The sequence below is a fragment of the Oncorhynchus masou genome, chromosome 5 (genome assembly GCF_036934945.1).
Source record: "Oncorhynchus masou masou isolate Uvic2021 chromosome 5, UVic_Omas_1.1, whole genome shotgun sequence".
NCBI classification, from domain to species: Eukaryota; Metazoa; Chordata; class Actinopteri; order Salmoniformes; family Salmonidae; genus Oncorhynchus; species Oncorhynchus masou.
This window is the reverse complement of record NC_088216.1, coordinates 80,743,965-80,767,281: the sequence shown is the minus strand read 5'-3', so window position 1 is coordinate 80,767,281 and position 23,317 is coordinate 80,743,965. Positions and strand designations below refer to the sequence as shown.

Here is a 23,317-nt window from a genome sequence, read left to right as displayed (position 1 = left end):
AGGAGGTAACCTGGGTCTGTGATCAGTACCAACAACACAGGGCTGGAGGAGGTAACCTGGGTCTGTGATCAGTACCAACAACACAGGGCTGGAGGAGGTAACCTGGGTCTGTGATCAGTACCAACAACACAGGGCTGGAGGAGGTAACCTGGGTCTGTAATCAGTACCAACAACACAGGGCTGGAGGAGGTAACCTGGGTCTGTGATCAGTACCAACAACACAGGGCTGGAGGAGGTAACCTGGGTCTGTGATCAGTACCAACAACACAGGGCTGGAGGAGGTAACCTGGGTCTGTGATCAGTACCAACAACACAGGGCTGGAGGAGGTAACCTGGGTCTGTGATCAGTACCAACAACACAGGGCTGGAGGAGGTAACCTGGGTCTGTGATCAGTACCAACAACACAGGGCTGGAGGAGGTAACCTGGGTCTGTGATCAGTACCAACAACACAGGGCTGGAGGAGGTAACCTGGGTCTGTGATCAGTACCAACAACACAGGGCTGGAGGAGGTAACCTGGGTCTGTGATCAGTACCAACAACACAGGGCTGGAGGAGGTAACCTGGGTCTGTGATCAGTACCAACAACACAGGGCTGGAGGAGGTAACCTGGGTCTGTGATCAGTACCAACAACACAGGGCTGGAGGAGGTAACCTGGGTCTGTAATCAGTACCAACAACACAGGGCTGGAGGAGGTAACCTGGGTCTGTGATCAGTACCAACAACACAGGGCTGGAGGAGGTAACCTGGGTCTGTGATCAGTACCAACAACACAGGGCTGGGGGAGGTAACCTGGGTCTGTGATCAGTACCAACAACACAGGGCTGGAGGAGGTAACCTGGGTCTGTGATCAGTACCAACAACACAGGGCTGGAGGAGGTAACCTGGGTCTGTGATCAGTACCAACAACACAGGGCTGGAGGAGGTAACCTGGGTCTGTGATCAGTACCAACAACACAGGGCTGGAGGAGGTAACCTGGGTCTGTGATCAGTACCAACAACACAGGGCTGGAGGAGGTAACCTGGGTCTGTGATCAGTACCAACAACACAGGGCTGGAGGAGGTAACCTGGGTCTGTGATCAGTACCAACAACACAGGGCTGGGGAGGTAACCTGGGTCTGTGATCAGGACAAGCCCAACACAACAACACAGGGCTGGGGGAGGTAACCTGGGTCTGTGATCAGTACCAACAACACAGGGCTGGGGGAGGTAACCTGGGTCTGTGATCAGGACAAGCCCAACACAACAACACAGGGCTTTGAAGATTAGCCTTTTCTCTCTTCTCCTCTCCTCTCCTCTCCTCTCCTCTCCTCTCCTCTCCTCTCCTCTCCTCTCCTCTCCTCTCCTCTCCTCAAACCTCTTTCCTCTACAAACTCTACTCCCTTCAACCCAGCCTGCCCTGAAATACTGAAGATAAACATAAACCACTCCTGTGTGTCACCAGGCGTAGAAAGCAAACACAAACGTGCACATACCAAGGTTTTGAAATGTTATGGTGTTTCTCAAATGTCATGTGATCTATCGAAAACAATTTAACAGTAGGCATACCACTAACTTCTGCATGGGAAATGTTTCCCTCCCTGAATGACTGCTCATCTCTAATCACAGAGGGACTTTTTTCATCTCCAGTCCATAACTACTCTAGAAAACAGCTAACTTCATACAATTCCACACATTTTCCCATAAAACAAAGAGAAAATGTGCAGGTTTATAGCTAATCTCATGCCTTACGGGGGGGATGCTGCGGTGTGAGGTATGCCAGTGAGCATAGCTGTACATACCTCATACCCAGAGGTCCTGGGCATCTACTTTATTTCATCATGGTGAACGTTCTGATTCCATAGACAGTGCAGGTGTAGACGGCTTGGTTACGTACCTAGAGGGCTGCTCATCCAGTGGACCACCACAGCAGCCTGGCTGTCACAGGAGAGGTGGCTGAACGTCACATTGTTCACCTCATAGATGGCATGCTTCCCCAATGGGCTCCAGTTCACAGAGCAATCTGGCAGAGAAGAACAGAGAAGGGAAGAAAGAGGACGTATCACAATTAGACTATGTTAAAAGACAGAGAGGAGAGAAGTTTGATGGACATAGATAAAACAAAAACTTTTTTCAATTTCAAAACAACCTTTATTAAGAAGCAGAAGCCCTTCCGACCTCATCTACCACACAGATAACCCACCTCACACCACAGATCACAACAGAGAGAGAAGAGAAGAATGAGGATGGATCAGAGAGCTCAGAACAGAGAGCGTGGTTAAGATGGAGGGTTCAGAACAGAGAGCGTGGTTAAGATGGAGGGTTCAGAACAGAGAGCGTGGTTAAGATGGAGAGGTCAGAACAGAGAGCGTGGTTAAGATGGAGAGGTCAGAACAGAGAGCGTGGTTAAGATGGAGAGGTCAGAACAGAGAGCGTGGTTAAGATGGAGAGGTCAGAACAGAGAGCGTGGTTAAGATGGAGAGGTCAGAACAGAGATGGAGTGGTTAAGATGGAGAGGTCAGAACAGAGAGCATGGAACAGAACAGAGAGCGTGGTTAAGATGGAGAGGTCAGAACAGAGAGCGTGGTTAAGATGGCGTGGTTAAGATGGAGAGGTCAGAACAGAGAGCGTGGTTAAGATGGAGAGGTCAGAACAGAGAGTGGTTAAGATGAACAGAGAACAGAGAGCGTGGTTAAGATGGAGAGGTCAGAACAGAGAGCGTGGTTAAGATGGAGAGGTCAGAACAGAGAGCGTGGTTAAGATGGAGAGGTCAGAACAGAGAGCGTGGTTAAGATGGAGAGGTCAGAACAGAGAGCGTGGTTAAGATGGAGAGGTCAGAACAGAGAGCGTGGTTAAGATGGAGAGGTCAGAACAGAGAGCGTGGTTAAGATGGAGAGGTCAGAACAGAGAGCGTGGTTAAGATGGAGAGGTCAGAACAGAAGATGGAGCAGAACAGAGAGCGTGGTTAAGATGGAGAGGTTAGAACAGAGAGCGTGGTTAAGATGGAGAGTTCAGAACAGAGAGCGTGGCTAAGATGGAGAGTTCAGAACAGAGAGCGTGGTTAAGATGGAGAGGTCAGAACAGAGAGCGTAGTTAAGATGGAGAGGTTAGAACAGAGAGCGTGGTTAAGATGGAGAGTTCAGAACAGAGAGCGTGGCTAAGATGGAGAGTTCAGAACAGAGAGCGTGGTTAAGATGGAGAGGTTAGAACAGAACAGGGCTCCCTGGGTGGGACTGATGGACGGGAACGGCTGGGTGGGACTGATGGACAGGTGGTGGGTGAGATTCTCTCTGAGCCAAGCCTGGGGAAGAGAATGTGCAGCCATGCAAGGAGCTGTCCCCTCTGCTCCCATACCCTCCACTCCTCCCCGCTCCCCTCCTCTCTCCCATCTCCTCCCCTCCCATCCCCTCCTCTCCCCTCCTCTCTGCTCCCATCCCCTCCCATCCCCTCCTCTCCTCTCTGCTCTGCTCCCATCTCCTCCCATCCCCTCCCCTCCTCTCCCATCTCCTCCCCTCCCATCCTCTCCTCTCTGCTCCCATCCCCTCCCATCCCCTCCTCTCCTCTCTGCTCCCATCCTCTCTGCTCCCATCTCCTCCTCTCCCCTCCCCTTCTCCCATCTCCCATCTCCTCTCCCATCCCCTCTTCTCCCATCTCCTCCCCTCCCCTCCTCTCCTCTCCTCTCCTCTCTGCTCCCATCCCCATCTCCTCCCATCTTCTCCCCTCCCATCCCCTCCTCTCCTCTCCCCTCCTCTCCCATCTCTTTTGTTAATGATCCCTATGTCCTCTCTTCTCTCTCTCAGGTAGAGGAAGAGGAGCAGCGGGCTGTATCACACACGCCCCCTGGCTCTGAGCTGCAGTCGATTGTGATGCTAAACCACAGAGACGCTTTTCAGAAAAGCTGTTCCCCTCTGACAGTCAAGGACAATAGCAGCCGACTGCTGGGAAAATCCGGATTTGCTACAAGAGAGAAAACTTTGACTTCTGGAGAAATTAACTTGGTGGTGAGGGGGGGGTGGCTGGGAGAAGTTTGGTCAGGGATGGGACTCTGAGAAGTGGCAACTTTAGGATGGAATGGAAAGGGAAGGCAGTTTTCATGCAAGGACATGTTAAATAGTAAACAGTAGCAATTCTATAATTGTTTAAATGTGGAGATAACATTTAGTCAAGGCTTCGCTGTGAGAAAGACTCACTGTCTGTTCGGAATGTGACCCCGAGCTTCCGACCATTCTCGTCAGAACTTGACTGAACCTGGAGCCCCTGGAGAGAGAGAGAAAAAGAGAGAGAGGGGGATGGATGGATGGAAAGACCACAAGAACAACAGGCAGACAGTGACACATATCAATACAACACAACCACGTTACCAACACTCAGATGCCACAAAATGAACCCCAACTAGGGAAAAAGACAAAGTCTGGGAAACTATAACACAGTTAAGCCCTGTTACTGTGAGGCCTATGGTAGTTCATTTGAATTTTTATTTGATTTATTTCACCTATATGGATAGCTGGCTGACTGTATAGCTGGCTGGCTGGCTGTGTGTGTAGCTGGCTGACTGTATAGCTGGCTGACTGTATAGCTGGCTGGGTGTATAGCTGGCTGGGTGTATAGCTGGCTGATTGTATAGCTGGATGATTGTATAGCTGGCTGGGTGGGTGGGTGTATAGCTAGCTGGCTGACTGGATAGCTGGCTGACTGTATAGCTGGCTGATTGTATAGCTGGCAGATTGTATAGCTGGCTGGGTGGGTGGGTGTATAGCTAGCTGGCTGACTGGATAGCTGGCTGATTGTATAGCTGGCTGATTGTATAGCTGGCTGATTGTATAGCTGGCTGACTGTATAGCTGGCTGACTGGATAGCTGGCTGACTTGTATGACTGCTGGCTGGGTGTAGCTGGCTGACTGGATAGCTGGCTGATTGTATAGCTGGCTGACTGTATAGCTGGCTGACTGTATAGCTGGCTGACTGGATAGCTGGCTGACTGTATAGCTGGCTGACTGTATAGCTGGCTGGGTGTATAGCTGGCTGACTGGATAGCTGGCTGATTGTATAGCTGGCTGGCTGGGTGTGTATAGCTGGCTGACTGGATAGCTGGCTGATTGTATAGCTGGCTGGGTGTATAGCTGGCTGACTGGATAGCTGGCTGACTGTATAGCTGGCTGATTGTATAGCTGGCTGATTGTATAGCTGGCTGACTGTATAGCTGGCTGAGTGTATAGCTGGCTGGGTGTATAGCTGGCTGATTGTATAGCTGGCTGACTGGATAGCTGGCTGATTGTATAGCTGGCTGACTGGATAGCTGGCTGACTGTATAGCTGGCTGGCTGGGTGTATAGCTGGCTGACTGTATAGCTGGCTGGCTGACTGTATAGCTGGCTGACTGTATAGCTGGCTGACTGTATAGCTAGCTGGCTGACTGTATAGCTAGCTGGCTGACTGTATAGCTGGCTGGCTGACTGTATAGCTGGCTGGCTGACTGTATAGCTGGCTGGCTGACTGTATAGCTGGCTGGCTGGGTGTATAGCTGGCTGGCTGGGTGTATAGCTGGCTGGGTGGGTGTATAGTTGGCTGGGTGGGTGTATAGTTGGCTGGGTGTATAGCTGGCTGACTGGATAGCTGGCTGGCTGGGTATATACAGTTGGACAAAAAAGTATTTATTGTTGTGCAAGTTCTCCCACTTTAAAAGATGAGAGATGTCTGTAATTTTCATCATAGGTACACTAACTATGACAGACAAAATTAGAAAAAAATCCAGAAAATCACATTGTAGGATTTTTAATGAATTTATTTGCAAATTATGGTCACTTAACAAGCAAGATTTCTGGCTCTCACAGACCTGTAACTTCTTTAAGAGGCTCCTCTGCCCTCCACTCATTACCTGCATTAACGGCACCTGTTTGAACTTCTTATCAGTATAAAAGACACCTGTCCACAACCTCAAACAGTCACACTCCAAACTCCACTATGGCCAAGACCAAAGAGCTGTCAAAGGACACCAGAAACAAAATTGTAGACCTGCACCAGGCTGGGAAGACTGAATCTGTAATAGGTAAGCAGCTTGGTTTGAAGAAATCAACTGTGGGAGCAATTATTAGGAAATGGAAGACACACAAGACCACTGATACTCTCCCTCGATCTGGGGCTCCACGCAAGATCTCACCCCGTGGGGTCAAAATGATCACAAGAACGGTGAGCAAAAATCCCAGAACCACACGGGGGGACCTAGTGAATGACCTGTAGAGAGCTGGGACCAAAGTAACAAAGCCTACCATCAGTAACACACTACGCCGCCGGGGACTCAAATCCTGCAGTGCCAGACGTGTACCCCTGCTTAAGCCAGTACATGTCCAGGCCCGTCTGAAGTTTGCTAGAGAGCATTTGGATGATCCAGAAGAAGATTGGGAGAATGTCATATGGTCAGATGAAACCAAAATATAACTTTTTGGTAAAAACTCAATTCGTCGTGTTTGGAGGACAAAGAATGCTGAGTTGCATCCAAAGAACACCATACCTACTGTGAAGCATGGGGGTGGAAACATCATGCTTTGGGGCTGTTTTCCTGCAAAAGGACCAGGACGACTGATCCGTGTAAAGGAAAGAATGAATGGGGCCATGTATCGTGAGATTTTGAGTGAAAACCTCCTTCCATCAGCAAGGGCATTGAAGATGAAACGTGGCTGGGTCTTTCAGCATGACAATGATCCCAAACACACCGCCCGGGCAACGAAGGAGTGGCTTCGTAAGAAGCATTTCAAGGTCCTGGAGTGACCTAGCCAGTCTCCAGATCTCAACCCCATAGAAAATCTTTGGAGGGAGTTGAAAGTCCGTGTTGCCCAGCAACAGCCCCAAAACATCACTGCTCTAGAGGAGATCTGCATGGAGGAATGGGCCAAATTACCAGCAACAGCAACAAGACTTACAGAAAACGTTTGACCTCTGTCATTGCCAACAAAGGGTATTTAACAAATATTTTGTCTATCATAGTTGAAGTGTACCTATGATGAAAATTACAGGCCTCTCATCTTTTTAAGTGGGAGAACTTGCACATTTGGTGGCTGACTAAATACTTTTTTTGCCCCACTGTAGCTGGCTGACTGGATAGCTGGGTATATTGCTGGTTGACTGGATAACTGGCTGGGTATATAGCTGGATAGCTGGCTGTATAGCTGACTGACTGTATAGCTGGCTGACTGGATAACTGGCTGACTGGATAACTGGCTGACTGGATGTATAGCTGGCTGACTGGATGTAACTGGCTGACTGGATGTATAGCTGGCTGACTGGATAACTGGCTGACTGGATAACTGGCTGACTGGATAACTGGCTGACTGGATGTAACTGGCTGACTGGATAACTGGCTGACTGGATAACTGGCTGACTGGATGTATAGCTGGCTGACTGGATGGAAACTGGCTGACTGGATAACTGGCTGACTGGATAGCTGGCTGACTGGATGTATAGCTGGCTGACTGGATAACTGGCTGACTGGATAACTGGCTGACTGGATAACTGGCTGACTGGATAACTGGCTGACTGGATGTATAGCTGGCTGACTGGATAACTGGCTGACTGGATAACTGGCTGACTGGATAACTGGCTGACTGGATAACTGGCTGACTGGATGTATAGCTGGCTGACTGGATGTATAACTGGCTGACTGGATAACTGGCTGACTGGATGTATAGCTGGCTGACTGGATAACTGGCTGACTGGATGTATAGCTGGCTGACTGGATGTATAGCTGGCTGACTGGATGTATAACTGGCTGACTGGATAACTGGCTGACTGGATGTATAACTGGCTGACTGGATGTATAACTGGCTGACTGGATAACTGGCTGACTGGATAACTGGCTGACTGGATGTATAACTGGCTGACTGGATAACTGGCTGACTGGATAACTGGCTGACTGGATGTATAACTGGCTGACTGGATGTAACTGGCTGACTGGATGTATAGCTGGCTGACTGGATGTATAACTGGCTGACTGGATAACTGGCTGACTGGATAACTGGCTGACTGGATAACTGGCTGACTGGATGTATAGCTGGCTGACTGGATGTATAACTGGCTGACTGGATAACTGGCTGACTGGATGTATACTGGCTGACTGGCTGACTGTATAGCTGGCTGACTGGATGTATAACTGGCTGACTGATGGATAACTGGCTGACTGGATATAGCTGGCTGACTGGATAACTGGCTGACTGGATGTATAACTGGCTGACTGGATAACTGGCTGACTGGATATAACTGGCTGACTGGATGTATAACTGGCTGACTGACTGGCTGACTGGATGTATAGCTGGCTGACTGGATGTATACTGGCTGACTGGATAACTGGCTGACTGGATAACTGGATAACTGGCTGACTGGATGTATAACTGGCTGACTGGATGTATAACTGGCTGACTGGATAACTGGCTGACTGGATAACTGGCTGACTGGATGTATAACTGGCTGACTGGATGTATAACTGGCTGACTGGATAACTGGCTGACTGGATGTATAGCTGGCTGACTGGATGTATAACTGGCTGACTGGATAACTGGCTGACTGTATAACTGGCTGACTGGATAACTGGCTGACTGGATGTATAGCTGGCTGACTGGATGGCTGGCTGACTGGACTGGCTGACTGGATATACTGGCTGATGTAACTGGACTGGCTATAGCTGGCTGACTGGATGTATAACTGGCTGACTGGATAACTGGCTGACTGGATGTATAACTGGCTGACTGGATAACTGGCTGACTGGATGTATAACTGGCTGACTGACTGGATGTATAGCTGGCTGACTGGATGTATACTGGATAACTGGCTGACTGGATGTATAGCTGGCTGACTGGATAACTGGCTGACTGGCTGGCTGACTGGATAACTGGCTGACTGGATGTATAACTGGCTGACTGGATAACTGGCTGACTGGACTGGCTGACTGGATGGCTGACTGGATAACTGTATAGCTGGCTGACTGGATGTATAGCTGGCTGACTGGATGTATAGCTGGTTGACTGGATAACTGGCTGACTGGATGGATAACTGGCTGACTGGATGGATAACTGGCTGACTGGATAACTGGCTGACTGGATGGATAACTGGCTGACTGGATGTATAACTGGCTGACTGGATGTATAGCTGGCTGACTGGATGTATAGCTGGCTGACTGGATGTATAGCTGGCTGACTGGATAACTGGCTGACTGGATGTATAGCTGGCTGACTGGATAACTGGCTGACTGGATGTATAACTGGCTGACTGGATGTATAACTGGCTGACTGGATGTATAACTGGCTGACTGGATGTCCCAAGTATTTTTTACTTATTTTACAGAATGACAGAGTTGTACCTTGTCAGCTCAGGGGTTTGAACTTGCAACCTTCCAGTTCCTAGTCCAACGCTCTAACCACTAGGCTACACTGATACTGTACAGCCCGAGATCGAACCCGGCTTAGACCGCATCGCAGTGCTAGATGCGTGTGAGTGAGTTCAAATCAAATGTTTTTAGTCACATGTGCCGAATACAACAGGTATTACAGTGAAATGCTTACAAGCCCTTAACCAACAACGCAGTTTTAAGAAATAAAAGTAACAAATAATTAAAGAGCAGCAGTAAAAAACAATAGCGAGGCTATATACAGGGGGTACCGGTACAGAGTCAATGTACCGGTTAGTCAGGGTAATTGAGGTAATATGTATATGAAGGTAAAGACCGGTACATTGACTATGCATCGATAATAAAGAGCGAAAAGCAGCAGTGTAAAAGAAGGGGGTGGGGGGGCAATGCAAATTGTCTGGGTAGCCCTCTGATTAGCTGTTCAGGAGTCTTATGGCTTGAGGGTAGAAGCTGTTAAGAAGCCTTTTGGACCTGGACTTGGCGCTCCGGTACCGCTTGCTGTGCGCGTGTTACTACATTTAATGGTGCAGAATTTGCATTGGTTTATTTATTCACCTATCAAATTGACAAAGACCTGAGTCCTAACTGGATATCAACATGTGCAACTTCATTTTTGCTCAAATCTTCCATTGACGTCAAGGCATGATTTATGTGAAAGTCTTGAAATCTGCCTGTTTCTCTCCCCTCGCAGGATGTGATTTATGTGAAATCTGCCTGTTTCTCTACCCCTCACAGGATGTGATCTATGTGAAATCTGCCTGTTTCTCTACCCCTCACAGGATGTGATTTATGTGAAATCTGCCTGTTTCTCTACCCCTCACAGGATGTGATTTATGTGAAATCTGCCTGTTTCTCTACCCCTCACAGGATGTGATCTATGTGAAATCTGCCTGTTTCTCTACCCCTCACAGGATGTGATTTATGTGAAATCTGCCTGTTTCTCTACCCCTCACAGGATGTGATTTATGTGAAATCTTCCTGTTTCTCTCCCCTCACAGGATGTGATTTATGTGAAATCTTCCTGTTTCTCTCCCCCTCACAGGATGTGTATTGATGAGGCCCCCAACCAGTTCAAACCCCGCTCCCCCCATCAACACACACACACAAACTCCCACCTCTCCTGCCCGAGTCGCCGACCTGCACCTCCAGATGTTTGTGCTTGAAGTGAAGCAGAAAGAGGGGGAGCGGCTAGAGACTAGACCACCATGGATGAACAGGAGGAACCATCAGCTGAGGTATCCACCATCCTCATCACTCACTTCCCTGTGCTTTCAACCCAAACATTACCTATTCATCACACGAGGTCATACAACACGGTCCTTCCTCTCTTAAACAGGTTCTCCCATATTTCAACACACTCTTTTCCCCCCCACTCTATTCCTTTCCGTCTCTCTGTCTAACACGTTGGGCTAAAAACACACCCTTAGTCTTACTTACAGGGAGCAAAAACCTGACAATATTTGGGGTCAAACGAATGTTGCTCAAGGCATTTCCAAAGTGTTAAAAGACACATTTTCTGAGGAAGTTACCTAGCTGGCTACTAACTAAACTAAATGTTTACTGCTACAGAGAGGAAGGCGGGATCTCCCCAATCTCTCATTTAGCAGGGGAATGAAGTGTCGGAAGCGGTGCCTTGAGCTTGTACTAATGGGCTGCCGGGCCTGCCGTCCTGGAGTTTAACACCCTGCTCTCAGCAGGAGGCTGGTCACACACACACCTGCAACAGGGCCTCACCACCCGCCACACCTGTATCCAATCAGCAGGCTGTAAGCCCCCTGACCACAGTATCACACCTTTGGAACAGGCCATGGTGTGTGTGTGTGTGTGTGTGTGTGTTTAGGGGGGTTGACATAACACCTCCTAATAAGCCTGCTACAAGTTCTACGACACCCACCCTCCCTCCCTACACAATGGCCTTTTACAGCCCCCATATACAGGCCAGGTCTTTGTTCCTGTTACTACAGGATGCTGGTTTGGTGCCTGTCTGCCAGGGAGAGGGAAGACTCCAGCACTCCTTCCCTTCCTTCTGATGTCCTCCCCCTCTCTCCTCTTCTCTCCCCCTCTTCTCCCCGTGTGTCAAATGGCCTCAAGAGTCAACTAGCATCTTTAAAACTTCAAATGCACAGTTTCGGGTGAGAGGGGCTGGCATGGTGGTGGTGGTGGTGTGGTGCCAATAACTGTCTGCATCCCACGTGGCAGATGAACGGGCAGTAAAGTTGTTGGCTGAGCATGAGGAAGACGGAGGGTCAGGCCTCGGTCACAATGCTCTCTGAATATTATAGGGTTATAGAGGACACAGGGGCCTCGGCCGGGCAGGACTAATAACATATTAACCATACTCTCTGGAGTTGGGAGGGGGAGGAGGACAAGAAGGAATGGAGAGGAAATGAGAGGAGAGGAAAGGAGAAGAAAGGAGAGGAAGGGAAAGGAGAGGAGAAGAAAGGAGAGGAGAAGGGGTTATTTGGTCGTCTTGGATCAACTGGTAAAGTTTAGCTACACTTCCTACTGAAGTAGTTCTGATCATAATAAAAATGATTATTACTGAGTGTACAAAACTGAGTGTACAAAACATTAGGAACACCTTCCTAAATTTGAATTGCACCTCCTTTTGCCCTCAGAACAGCCTCAATTTGTTGGGGCATGGTGTTGAAAACGTTCCACAGGGATGCTGGCCCATGTTAACTCCAATGCTTCCGGAATGGCACACATACACAATCCATGTCTTAATTCTCTCAAGGCTTAAAAATCTTTCTTTAACTTCTTGCGGATCAGTGGGACGCAAGCATCCCATTTCGACAACTTCCAGTGAAATTGCAGAGCACCAAATATTTTCATGAAATCACAAGTGCAATACATCAAAATAAAGCTTAACTTGTTGTTAATCCGGACGCTGGGTCAGATGTCAAAAAGGCAGACCAAAGTTTAACAGTCCTTACCACGGAAGCAAAAAAAGCAAACCATGCGATTATGAGGACAGCGCCCAGCACACAAATGCATAACAAATCATTTTCAACCATGGAGTTGCGTCACGAAAGTCAGAAATAGCGATATAATATGTGCCTCACCTTTGAAGATCTTCTGCAGTTGGCACTACAAAAGGTCCCAGTTACATTACAAATGGTCCTTTTGTTCGATAAACTCCTTCTTTATATCTATAAAAACTCAGTTTAGCTGGCCCGCTTCAGTCAATAATCCACACGTTTTCCCTCCTTCAAAATGCATACAAAATGAATCCCAAATGTTACCAATAAACTTATCCAAACAAGTCAATCGACGTTTATAATAAAAACTTAGGTACCCTAATACGCAAATAAACAATACAATTTAAGACGGAGAATCGTTATTGTCATTACCGGAGAAAAATACAAAAGAACGTGCTCTCATTAACGAGCTTGGAAACACTACAGCCCAAATGGGAGCCACCTAGAAAAACTACCATTTCTGGCTCATTTTTCCAAAAACCAGCCTGAAACTCTTTCTAAAGACTGCTGACATCTAGTGGAAGCCCTAGGAACTGCAATCTGGCACAATTCCGCCCTATTATAAAAGTGCCAGCCATCAGGGGTTTCGGGGTTTCGCCTGCCATTTCAGTTCTGTTATACTCACAGAGTGTTTTCTATCTCTATCCAAACCAATTATATGCATATCCTAGCTTCTGGGCCTGAGTAGCAGGCAGTTTACTTTACATGGTGTAGGGGTGGGACCCACTACTTTACATGGTGTAGTGGTGGGACCCACTACTTTACATGGTGTAGGGGTGGGACCCACTACTTTACATGGTGTAGGGGTGGGACCCACTACTTTACATGGTGTAGTGGTGGGACCCACTACTTTACATGGTGTAGGGGTGGGACCCACTACTTTACATGGTGTAGGGTGGGACTACTTTACATGGTGTAGTGGTGGGACCCACTACTTTACATGGTGTAGGGGTGGGACCCACTACTTTACATGGTGTAGGGGTGGGACCCACTACTTTACATGGTGTAGGGGTGGGACCCATGTCATCCACTTAAAGAGGACTCCTAAATAAACTGAATGAGTTAAGAGAGAAAACAGGCAGGTGGTGTTATTGAAGTAAAGACATGTTTCTAGCTCCAAGACAACTTTTCAGGATTTACATTATTCACTCAGAATGTTTATTGTATTATTACCTATATTTATTTTACCTTTATTTAACTAGGCAAGTCAGTTAAGAACAAATTCTTATTTTCAATGACGGCCTAGGAACAGTGGGTTAACTGCCTGTTCAGGGGCAGAACGACAGATTTTGTACCTTGTCAGCTCGGGGATTTGAACTTGCAACCTTTCGGTTACTAGTCCAATTCTCTAACCACTAGGCTACACTGCCGCGTATAGCCAGGAAGAAATCACTACAAATGTGAGCAGAAATTAATCTTCCCTGACCGGGAACCTGTTTGAACTGTACAAACACACCATGGCAAGGTGACTGGGAACATGGACGGTTACAAACAGACCATGGCAAGGTGACTGGGAACATGGACCTGTACAAACAGACCATGGCAAGGTGACTGGGAACATGGACCTGTACAAACAGACCATGGCAAGGTGACTGGGAACATGGACCTGTACAAACAGACCATGGCAAGGTGACTGGGAACATGGACCTGTACAAACAGACCATGGCAAGGTGACTGGGAACATGGACGGTTACAAACAGACCATGGCAAGGTGACTGGGAACATGGACCTGTACAAACAGACCATGGCAAGGTGACTGGGAACATGGACCATGGCTGACTGGGAACATGGACACAGACCATGGCAAGGTGACTGGGAACATGGACCTGTACAAACACACCATGGCAAGGTGACTGGGAACATGGACCTGTACAAACAGACCATGGCAAGGTGACTGGGAACATGGACCTGTACAAACAGACCATGGCAAGGTGACTGGGAACATGGACCTGTACAAACAGACCATGGCAAGGTGACTGGGAACATGGACCTGTACAAACAGACCATGGCAAGGTGACTGGGAACATGGACCTGTACAAACAGACCATGGCAAGGTGACTGGGAACATGGATGTGTACAAACAGACCATGGCAAGGTGACTGGGAACATGGACCTGTACAAACAGACCATGGCAAGGTGACTGGGAACATGGACCTGTACAAACAGACCATGGCAAGGTGACTGGGAACATGGATGTGTACAAACAGACCATGGCAAGGTGACTGGGAACATGGATGTGTACAAACAGACCATGGCAAGGTGACTGAGAACATGGACCTGTACAAACAGACCATGGCAAGGTGACTGGGAACATGGATGTGTACAAACAGACCATGGCAAGGTGACTGGGAACATGGATGTGTACAAACAGACCATGGCAAGGTGACTGGGAACATGGATGTGTACAAACAGACCATGGCAAGGTGACTGGGAACATGGACCTGTACAAACAGACCATGGCAAGGTGACTGGGAACATGGACCTGTACAAACAGACCATGGCAAGGTGACTGGGAACATGGACCTGTACAAACAGACCATGGCAAGGTGACTGGGAACATGGACCTGTACAAACAGACCATGGCAAGGTGACTGGGAACATGGACCTGTACAAACAGACCATGGCAATGTGACTGGGAACATGGACCTGTACAAACAGACCATGGCAAGGTGACTGGGAACATGGACCTGTACAAACAGACCATGGCAAGGTGACTGGGAACATGGACCTGTACAAACAGACCATGGCAAGGTGACTGGGAACATGGACCTGTACAAACAGACCATGGCAAGGTGACTGGGAACATGGACCTGTACAAACAGACCATGGCAAGGTGACTGGGAACATGGACCTGTACAAACAGACCATGGCAAGGTGACTGGGAACATGGACGTGTACAAACAGACCATGGCAAGGTGACTGGGAACATGGACCTGTACAAACAGACCATGGCAAGGTGACTGGGAACATGGATGTGTACAAACAGACCATGGCAAGGTGACTGGGAACATGGACCTGTACAAACAGACCATGGCAAGGTGACTGGGAACATGGACCTGTACAAACAGACCATGGCAAGGTGACTGGGAACATGGACCTGTACAAACAGACCATGGCAAGGTGACTGGGAACATGGACGTGTACAAACAGACCATGGCAAGGTGACTGGGAACATGGACCTGTACAAACAGACCATGGCAAGGTGACTGGGAACATGGACCTGTACAAACAGACCATGGCAAGGTGACTGGGAACATGGACCTGTACAAACAGACCATGGCAAGGTGACTGGGAACATGGACGTGTACAAACAGACCATGGCAAGGTGACTGGGAACATGGACCTGTACAAACACACCATGGCAAGGTGACTGGGAACATGGACGTGTACAAACAGACCATGGCAAGGTGACTGGGAACATGGACCTGTACAAACAGACCATGGCAAGGTGACTGGGAACATGGACCTGTACAAACAGACCATGGCAAGGTGACTGGGAACATGGACCTGTACAAACAGACCATGGCAAGGTGACTGGGAACATGGATGTGTACAAACAGACCATGGCAAGGTGACTGGGAACATGGACCTGTACAAACAGACCATGGCAAGGTGACTGGGAACATGGACCTGTACAAACAGACCATGGCAAGGTGACTGGGAACATGGACCTGTACAAACAGACCATGGCAAGGTGACTGGGAACATGGATGTGTACAAACAGACCATGGCAAGGTGACTGGGAACATGGACCTGTACAAACAGACCATGGCAAGGTGACTGGGAACATGGACCTGTACAAACAGACCATGGCAAGGTGACTGGGAACATGGACCTGTACAAACAGACCATGGCAAGGTGACTGGGAACATGGACCTGTACAAACAGACCATGGCAAGGTGACTGGGAACATGGACCTGTACAAACAGACCATGGCAAGGTGACTGGGAACATGATGGACCTGTACAAACAGACCATGGCAAGGTGACTGGGAACATGGACCTGTACAAACAGACCATGGCAAGGTGACTGGGAACATGGACCTGTACAAACAGACCATGGCAAGGTGACTGGGAACATGGACCTGTACAAACAGACCATGGCAAGGTGACTGGGAACATGGACCTGTACAAACAGACCATGGCAAGGTGACTGGGAACATGGACCTGTACAAACAGACCATGGCAAGGTGACTGGGAACATGGACCTGTACAAACAGACCATGGCAAGGTGACTGGGAACATGGACGGTTACAAACAGACCATGGCAAGGTGACTGGGAACATGGACCTGTACAAACAGACCATGGCAAGGTGACTGGGAACATGGACCTGTACAAACAGACCATGGCAAGGTGACTGGGAACATGGACCTGTACAAACAGACCATGGCAAGGTGACTGGGAACATGGACCTGTACAAACAGACCATGGCAAGGTGACTGGGAACATGGACGTGTACAAACAGACCATGGCAAGGTGACTGGGAACATGGACCTGTACAAACAGACCATGGCAAGGTGACTGGGAACATGGACCTGTACAAACAGACCATGGCAAGGTGACTGGGAACATGGACCTGTACAAACAGACCATGGCAAGGTGACTGGGAACATGGACCTGTACAAACAGACCATGGCAAGGTGACTGGGAACATGGACCTGTACAAACAGACCATGGCAAGGTGACTGGGAACATGGACCTGTACAAACAGACCATGGCAAGGTGACTGGGAACATGGACCTGTACAAACAGACCATGGCAAGGTGACTGGGAACATGGACGTGTACAAACAGACCATGGCAAGGTGACTGGGAACATGGACCTGTACAAACAGACCATGGCAAGGTGACTGGGAACATGGACCTGTACAAACAGACCATGGCAAGGTGACTGGGAACATGGACCTGTACAAACAGACCATGGCAAGGTGACTGGGAACATGGACCTGTACAAACAGACCATGGCAAGGTGACTGGGAACATGGACCTGTACAAACAGACCATGGCAAGGTGACTGGGAACATGGACCTGTACAAACAGACCATGGCAAGGTGACTGGGAACATGGACGTGTACAAACAGACCATGGCAAGGTGACTGGGAACATGGACCTGTACAAACAGACCATGGCAAGGTGACTGGGAACATGGACCTGTACAAACAGACCATGGCAAGGTGACTGGGAACATGGACCTGTACAAACAGACCATGGCAAGGTGACTGGGAACATGGACGTGTACAAACAGACCATGGCAAGGTGACTGGGAACATGGACGTGTACAAACAGACCATGGCAAGGTGACTGGGAACATGGACGTGTACAAACAGACCATGGCAAGGTGACTGAGAACATGGACCTGTACAAACAGACCATGGCAAGGTGACTGGGAACATGGACGTGTACAAACAGACCATGGCAAGGTGACTGGGAACATGGACCTGTACAAACAGACCATGGCAAGGTGACTGGGAACATGGACCTGTACAAACAGACCATCTACAACGTCCGTAAGGCAATCAATGATGCAAAACAACAGTACAGGGACAAAGCTGAGTTGCAATTTCAGATCATTGCCATTGCACTGCCATATTCCACCGGGACAAGAAGAATACCTATGTAAGAATGCTGTTCATCAACTACAGCTCAGCCTTCAACACCATAGTGCCTCCAAGCTCATCACTAAGCTCATGGCCCTGGGTCTTAATCCCTCCTGTGCAACTGGGTCCTGCACTTCCTGACGGGCCGACTCCAAGTGGTGAAGGTAGGCAACCACACCTCCGCCACACTGATTCTCAATACGGGGGCCATACATGGGTGCATACTCAGCCCCCTCCTGTACTTCCTATTCACCCATGTGACAGTGATGAGACAGCCTACAGGGAGGAGGTGAGGGCCCTGGCAGAGTGGTGCCAGGAAAATAACCTCTCCCTTAGCATCAACAAAATGAAGGAGCTGCACGTGGACGACAGGAGACAGCAGAGAGAGAGCACGCTCCCATCCACATTGATGGGGCAGCAGTGGAGAGGGTCAAAAGCTTAAAGGTCCTCTGCATGCACATAAATTAAGACCTGAAATGGTCCCTCCCCCCTAGCCCCCCGACACAAACTACTGCAGCATAAATACTGGAGGCTGAGACAGGAGGGGTAAGGAGACACTGTGGCCCCGTCCGACGATACCCCAGGACAGGGCCAAACAGGCAGGATATAGCCCCACCCACTTTCCCAAAGCACAGCCCCCACACCACTAGAGAGATATCTTCAACCACCAACTTACCATCCTGAGACAAGTCCGAGTATAGCCCACGAAGATCTCCCCCACGGCACAACCCAAGTCGGGGCGCCAACCCAGACAGGAAGATCACGTCAGTGACTCAACCCACTCAAGTGACGCACCCCTCCTAGGGACGGCATGGAAGAGCACCAGTAAGCCAGTGACCAAGGCCCTGTAATAGGGTTAGAGGCAGAGAATCCCAGTGGAGAGAGGCGAACCGGCCAGGCAGAGACAGCAAGGACGGCTCGTTGCTCCAGTGTCTTTCCGTTCACCTTCACACTCCTGGGCCAGACTACATTCGATCATACCGAAGAGATGTGTCTTCAATAAAGACTTATAGGTTGAGACCAAATCTGCGTCTCTCACATGGTTAGGCAGACCATTCCATAAAAATGGAGCTCTATAGGAGAAAGCCCTGTCTCCAGCTGTTTGCTTAGAAAATCTAGGGACAGTAAGGAGGCCTGCGTCTTGTGACCATAGCGTACGTGTAGGTATGTACGGCAGGACCAAATCGGAAAGATAGGTAGGAGCAAGCCCATGTAATGCTTTGTAGGTTATCAGTAAAACCTTGAAATCAACCCTTGCCTTAACAGGAAGCCAGTGTAGAGAGGCTAGCACTGGAGGAATATGATCATATTTTTTGGTTCTAGTCAAGATTCTAGCAGCCGTGTTTAGCACTAACTGAAGTTTATTTAGTGCTTTATCCGGATAGCCGGAAAGTAGAGCATTGCAGTAGTCTAATCTAGAAATGACAAAAGCATGGATTAATTTTTCTGCATCATTTTTGGACAGAAAGTTTCTGATTTTTGCAATGTTACATAGATGGAAAAAAGCTGTCCTTGAAACAGTCTTGATATAAAAGAGAGATCAGGGTCCAGAGTAATGCCGAGGTCCTCCACAGTTTTATTTGAGACGACTGTACAACTACAAAGATTAATTGTCAGATTCAATAGAAGCTCTCTTTGTTTCTTGGGACCTAGAACAAGCATTGCTGTTTTGTCCGAGTTTAAAAGTAGAACATTTTTCCACAATCCACTTCCTTATTTCTGAAACACAGGCTTCCAAGGAGGGCAATTTCGGGGTTTCACCATGGTTCATCAAAATGTCCAGCTGTGTGTCATCCACATAGCAGTAAAAATTAACATTATGTTTCTGAATGATGTCATCAAGAGGTAAAATATATAATGAAAACAATAGTGGTCCTAAAACTGAGCCTTGAAGCCCCCAAAATTTACAATCGATTTGTCAGAGGACCAAGCCATCCACAGACACAAACATATCTTTCCGACAGATGAGATCTAAACCAGGCCAGAACTTGTCCGTGTAGACCAATTTGGGTTTCCAATTACTCCAAAAGAATGTGGTGATCGATGGTATCAAAAGCAGCACTAAGGTCTAGGGGCACGAGGACAGCTGCAGAGCCTCGGTCTGACATCATTAAAAGGTCATTTACCACCTTCACAAGTGCAGTCTCAGTGCTATGATGGGGTCTAAAACCAGACTGAAGCATTTCTTATACATTGTTTGTTTTCTGGAAGGCAGTGAGTTGCTGTGCAACAGCTTTTTTTTAATTTTGAGAGGAATGGGAGATTCAATATAGGCTGATAGTTTATAATATTTTCTGGGTCAAGGTTTGGCTTTTTCAAGAGAGGCTTTATTACTACCACTTTTAGTGAGTTTGGTAAACATCCGGTGGATAGAGAGCTGTTATTATGTTCAAGGTATTACTGCAATGTTGGAGCTAGAAACAAAATCATTTAGCTGCACCTGCGATAACATCTGTAAACCTGTGTACGTGACCAATAAAGTTTGATTTGACATATGCTACACTCAATCTGCACCACCATGCAGACAACATGTGGGCTGCAGAAGAGCTGTGTATGCCTTTGTCCAGTACAGGGCATAATGATAAGGAGTGTGCAGCCTCTCAGCAGCAGATAGAGAGCAGGACCTGCAGTCTGTCTATGGGCCAGACCTGGGTTCAAATATCAAATACTATTTGCTTTAGCCTGTCTGGAGTGTGCAGGTGGGCAGGGTTTGCAGCTTTGAGACTTTTCTATTTGATCCACTGCGACAGACAAGCTCAACCAAGCACAGTTGAAGTATTTTAAATTATTTCAAATAGAATTTGAACCCAGGTCTGCTATGGGCGTCCTCCTGCCCAACTGCCTGAACCAGACATATCTGAACCAGGTGTTCCTTCCTGCTCTTCTCTCAATAATAACAATAATTATATAATCTGCATCACACACACACACACACCAGACTTCTTACCGAACCCATCCGCCCAGAAAGACCTTTCAAGTTGCTTGTTCGGTTTGGGGAACATGTGCGTCTCTCACCCTCATAGAATTTCATTAAACACAGGCCCCTATGCTAAATACACTCTCTAGGACTGAAGTTTAGTTGGCCAAAATTATAGTGTAGTTAATGGCCAAGAGATACATTGTTTGTTGGTTGGTCACAGTTGCTCAAAGTGTTCAAAGGAGCCAGGATGATCAAAGAAGACTTGTTTTTCTTTCTGGCATCCTATAACCTCACAACATGTGTAATTAGTTGAAGAGGAACAGAGCAGATCCAGCAGAGTTACAAGTAGTTCTCTTTAAATAGACTATTAACCGCCCAACATATGGAGACAACTCCACACAAACCAGCTACAAATGTTAAAAGAAATCTGTAAAAAGGCAACTATTTGTTTGATCCCCCGCCACTGCTCTGCCCCCCATCTCTACACCCCCTTGGCCCTCATCCTTACACCCACCCCTCTCTTCTCCTGAATTTTCCACCCTTTTCATTTTTTGGGGGAAAAGAATACATGTACACCATCATTTGTCATTTGATGAATAGAATGCAGACCTCGTTGCGACTTCCCAAACACTGATTAATTACACTTAAATTACAACTTACCCCTAGGGCGGAATAGGTGGAGAGGAAGGAGAATGACGGAGGGTAATAGGAGGAGAGGGGGTAGGTAGGAGAGAGAGGAAGGAAGGAAGAAAGGAGGTAGGGAGGGAGATAGGAAAGGGGGGGGGGGGACTTGGTCTTAATTAACCACTAACATTTTGGTAGTATGTGTTGTCAGGTTCAACTAATCCCATTCGACCTATAGCTACAAATCCCTCGACCTTTGAAAAGTGACAGGAAAGACCTTGTTTGTGGAACCATTCCAGGTGGGAGACATATGGTTGTTTATCAGAAATAAAAACAGACAACACACATATCAAAAGAGATTTAAAATGTTAAAAAAAAACATTAATAAAATGCAATTTTTTAGCATCTGTGAAATATCAATTACACGGCTTATCAAACATGTATTTGAATGCAGTCAAAGCAATATCTCTATACATGGCATTAGACAGTTGTGGATATCGAAAGAGATTTAAAGATTTATATATGTTTTTCAAATTAAAATTGTGTCACTCTAAAAAGAACTAGAGGTAAAATATAAGCAATGACAGCCCAGCTGGGGCTGTAACCCTGGCTGTGATTCTTAGTGTTATCATCTGATCCGTCTGCTGAGAGAGAAGTCATTTCCATTCAAAAGGACCCATGAGCAACATGTATAGTTCATAGGTCAAATTGGGTGTCAAATTAAAAGAAATTATATTTATTAAGGTTTATATACACTGAGTATTCAAAACATCTGCTCTTTCCATGAAATAGACTGACCAGGTGATCACTTATTGATGTCACTTGTTAAATCCACTTCAATCAGTGTAGATGAAGGGGAAGAGACAGGTTAAAAGAAGGATTTTTAAGCCTTGAGACAATTGACACATGGATTGTGCATGTGTGTCATTCAGAGGGTGAATGAGCAAGACAAAAAATGTAAGTGCCTTTGAATGGGGTATGGTAGTAGGTGCCAGGTGCACCGATTTGTGTCAAGAACTGCAGCACTGCAGTTTCCGTGTGTATCAAGAATTGTTCACCACCCAAAGGACAGTACATGTTAGAAACACATTTGGCAACGATTATAGCTGTGAGTCTTTTTGGGTAAGTCTCTAAGAGCTTTGCACACCTGGGTTGCACAATATTTGCTCATTATTCTTTAAGAAATTATTCAAGCTTTGTCAAGTTGGCTGTTGATCATTGCAAGAAAGCCATTTTCATGTATTGCCATAGATTTGAGCTGATTTGAGTCAAAACTGTAACTACGTCTCTCAGGAAAATTCGCCTTGGTAAGCAACTCCAGTTTGGCCTTGTGTTTTGGGTTATTGTCCAGCTGAAAGGTGAATTCGTATCCCGGTGTCTGTTGGAAAGCAGACTGAACCAGGTTTTCCTCTAAGATTTAAAAAAAAACTCCCTAGTCCTTGTCGATGACAAGCATACCCATAAAATGATGCAGCCACCATGAAGAGTGGAACTCAGTGATGTGCTGTGTTGGATTTGACCCAAACATAAAACTTTGTATTCTGAACAAAAAGTTCATTTCTGTGCCACAATATTACTTAAGTGCCATGTTCACTACTCGATTGAGGGACCTTACAGATAATTGTATGTGTGCGGTACAGAGACAGGGTAGTCAAAACAAATGTTAACCACTATTATTGAACACAGAATGAGTCCATGCAACTTATGTGGTTTGTTAAGCACATTCTTACTCCTGAACTTATTTAGTCTTGCCATAAAGAAGGGGTTGAATACTTATTGACTCAAGACATGTCAAGTTGTCAGAGGCAGGTAGCCTAGCGGTT

The 23,317-nt window shown here is 47.4% G+C and overlaps 1 protein-coding gene across 2 annotated transcripts in view; it reads right to left on the bottom strand.

Annotated features, from left to right (window-relative positions):
* The window catches only part of il17rd (interleukin 17 receptor D), a 60,924-nt gene that overhangs the window by 22,762 nt on the left and 14,845 nt on the right, over positions 1-23,317 (bottom strand). For both annotated transcript variants that reach the window (XM_064966956.1, XM_064966958.1), the window contains exons 2-3: positions 4,171-4,237; positions 1,878-2,003 (exon numbers count right to left, since the gene is read on the bottom strand). In XM_064966956.1, coding sequence (XP_064823028.1) covers positions 1,878-2,003; positions 4,171-4,237 — 193 coding nt within the window. The remainder of the gene's footprint in view (positions 1-1,877; positions 2,004-4,170; positions 4,238-23,317) is intronic.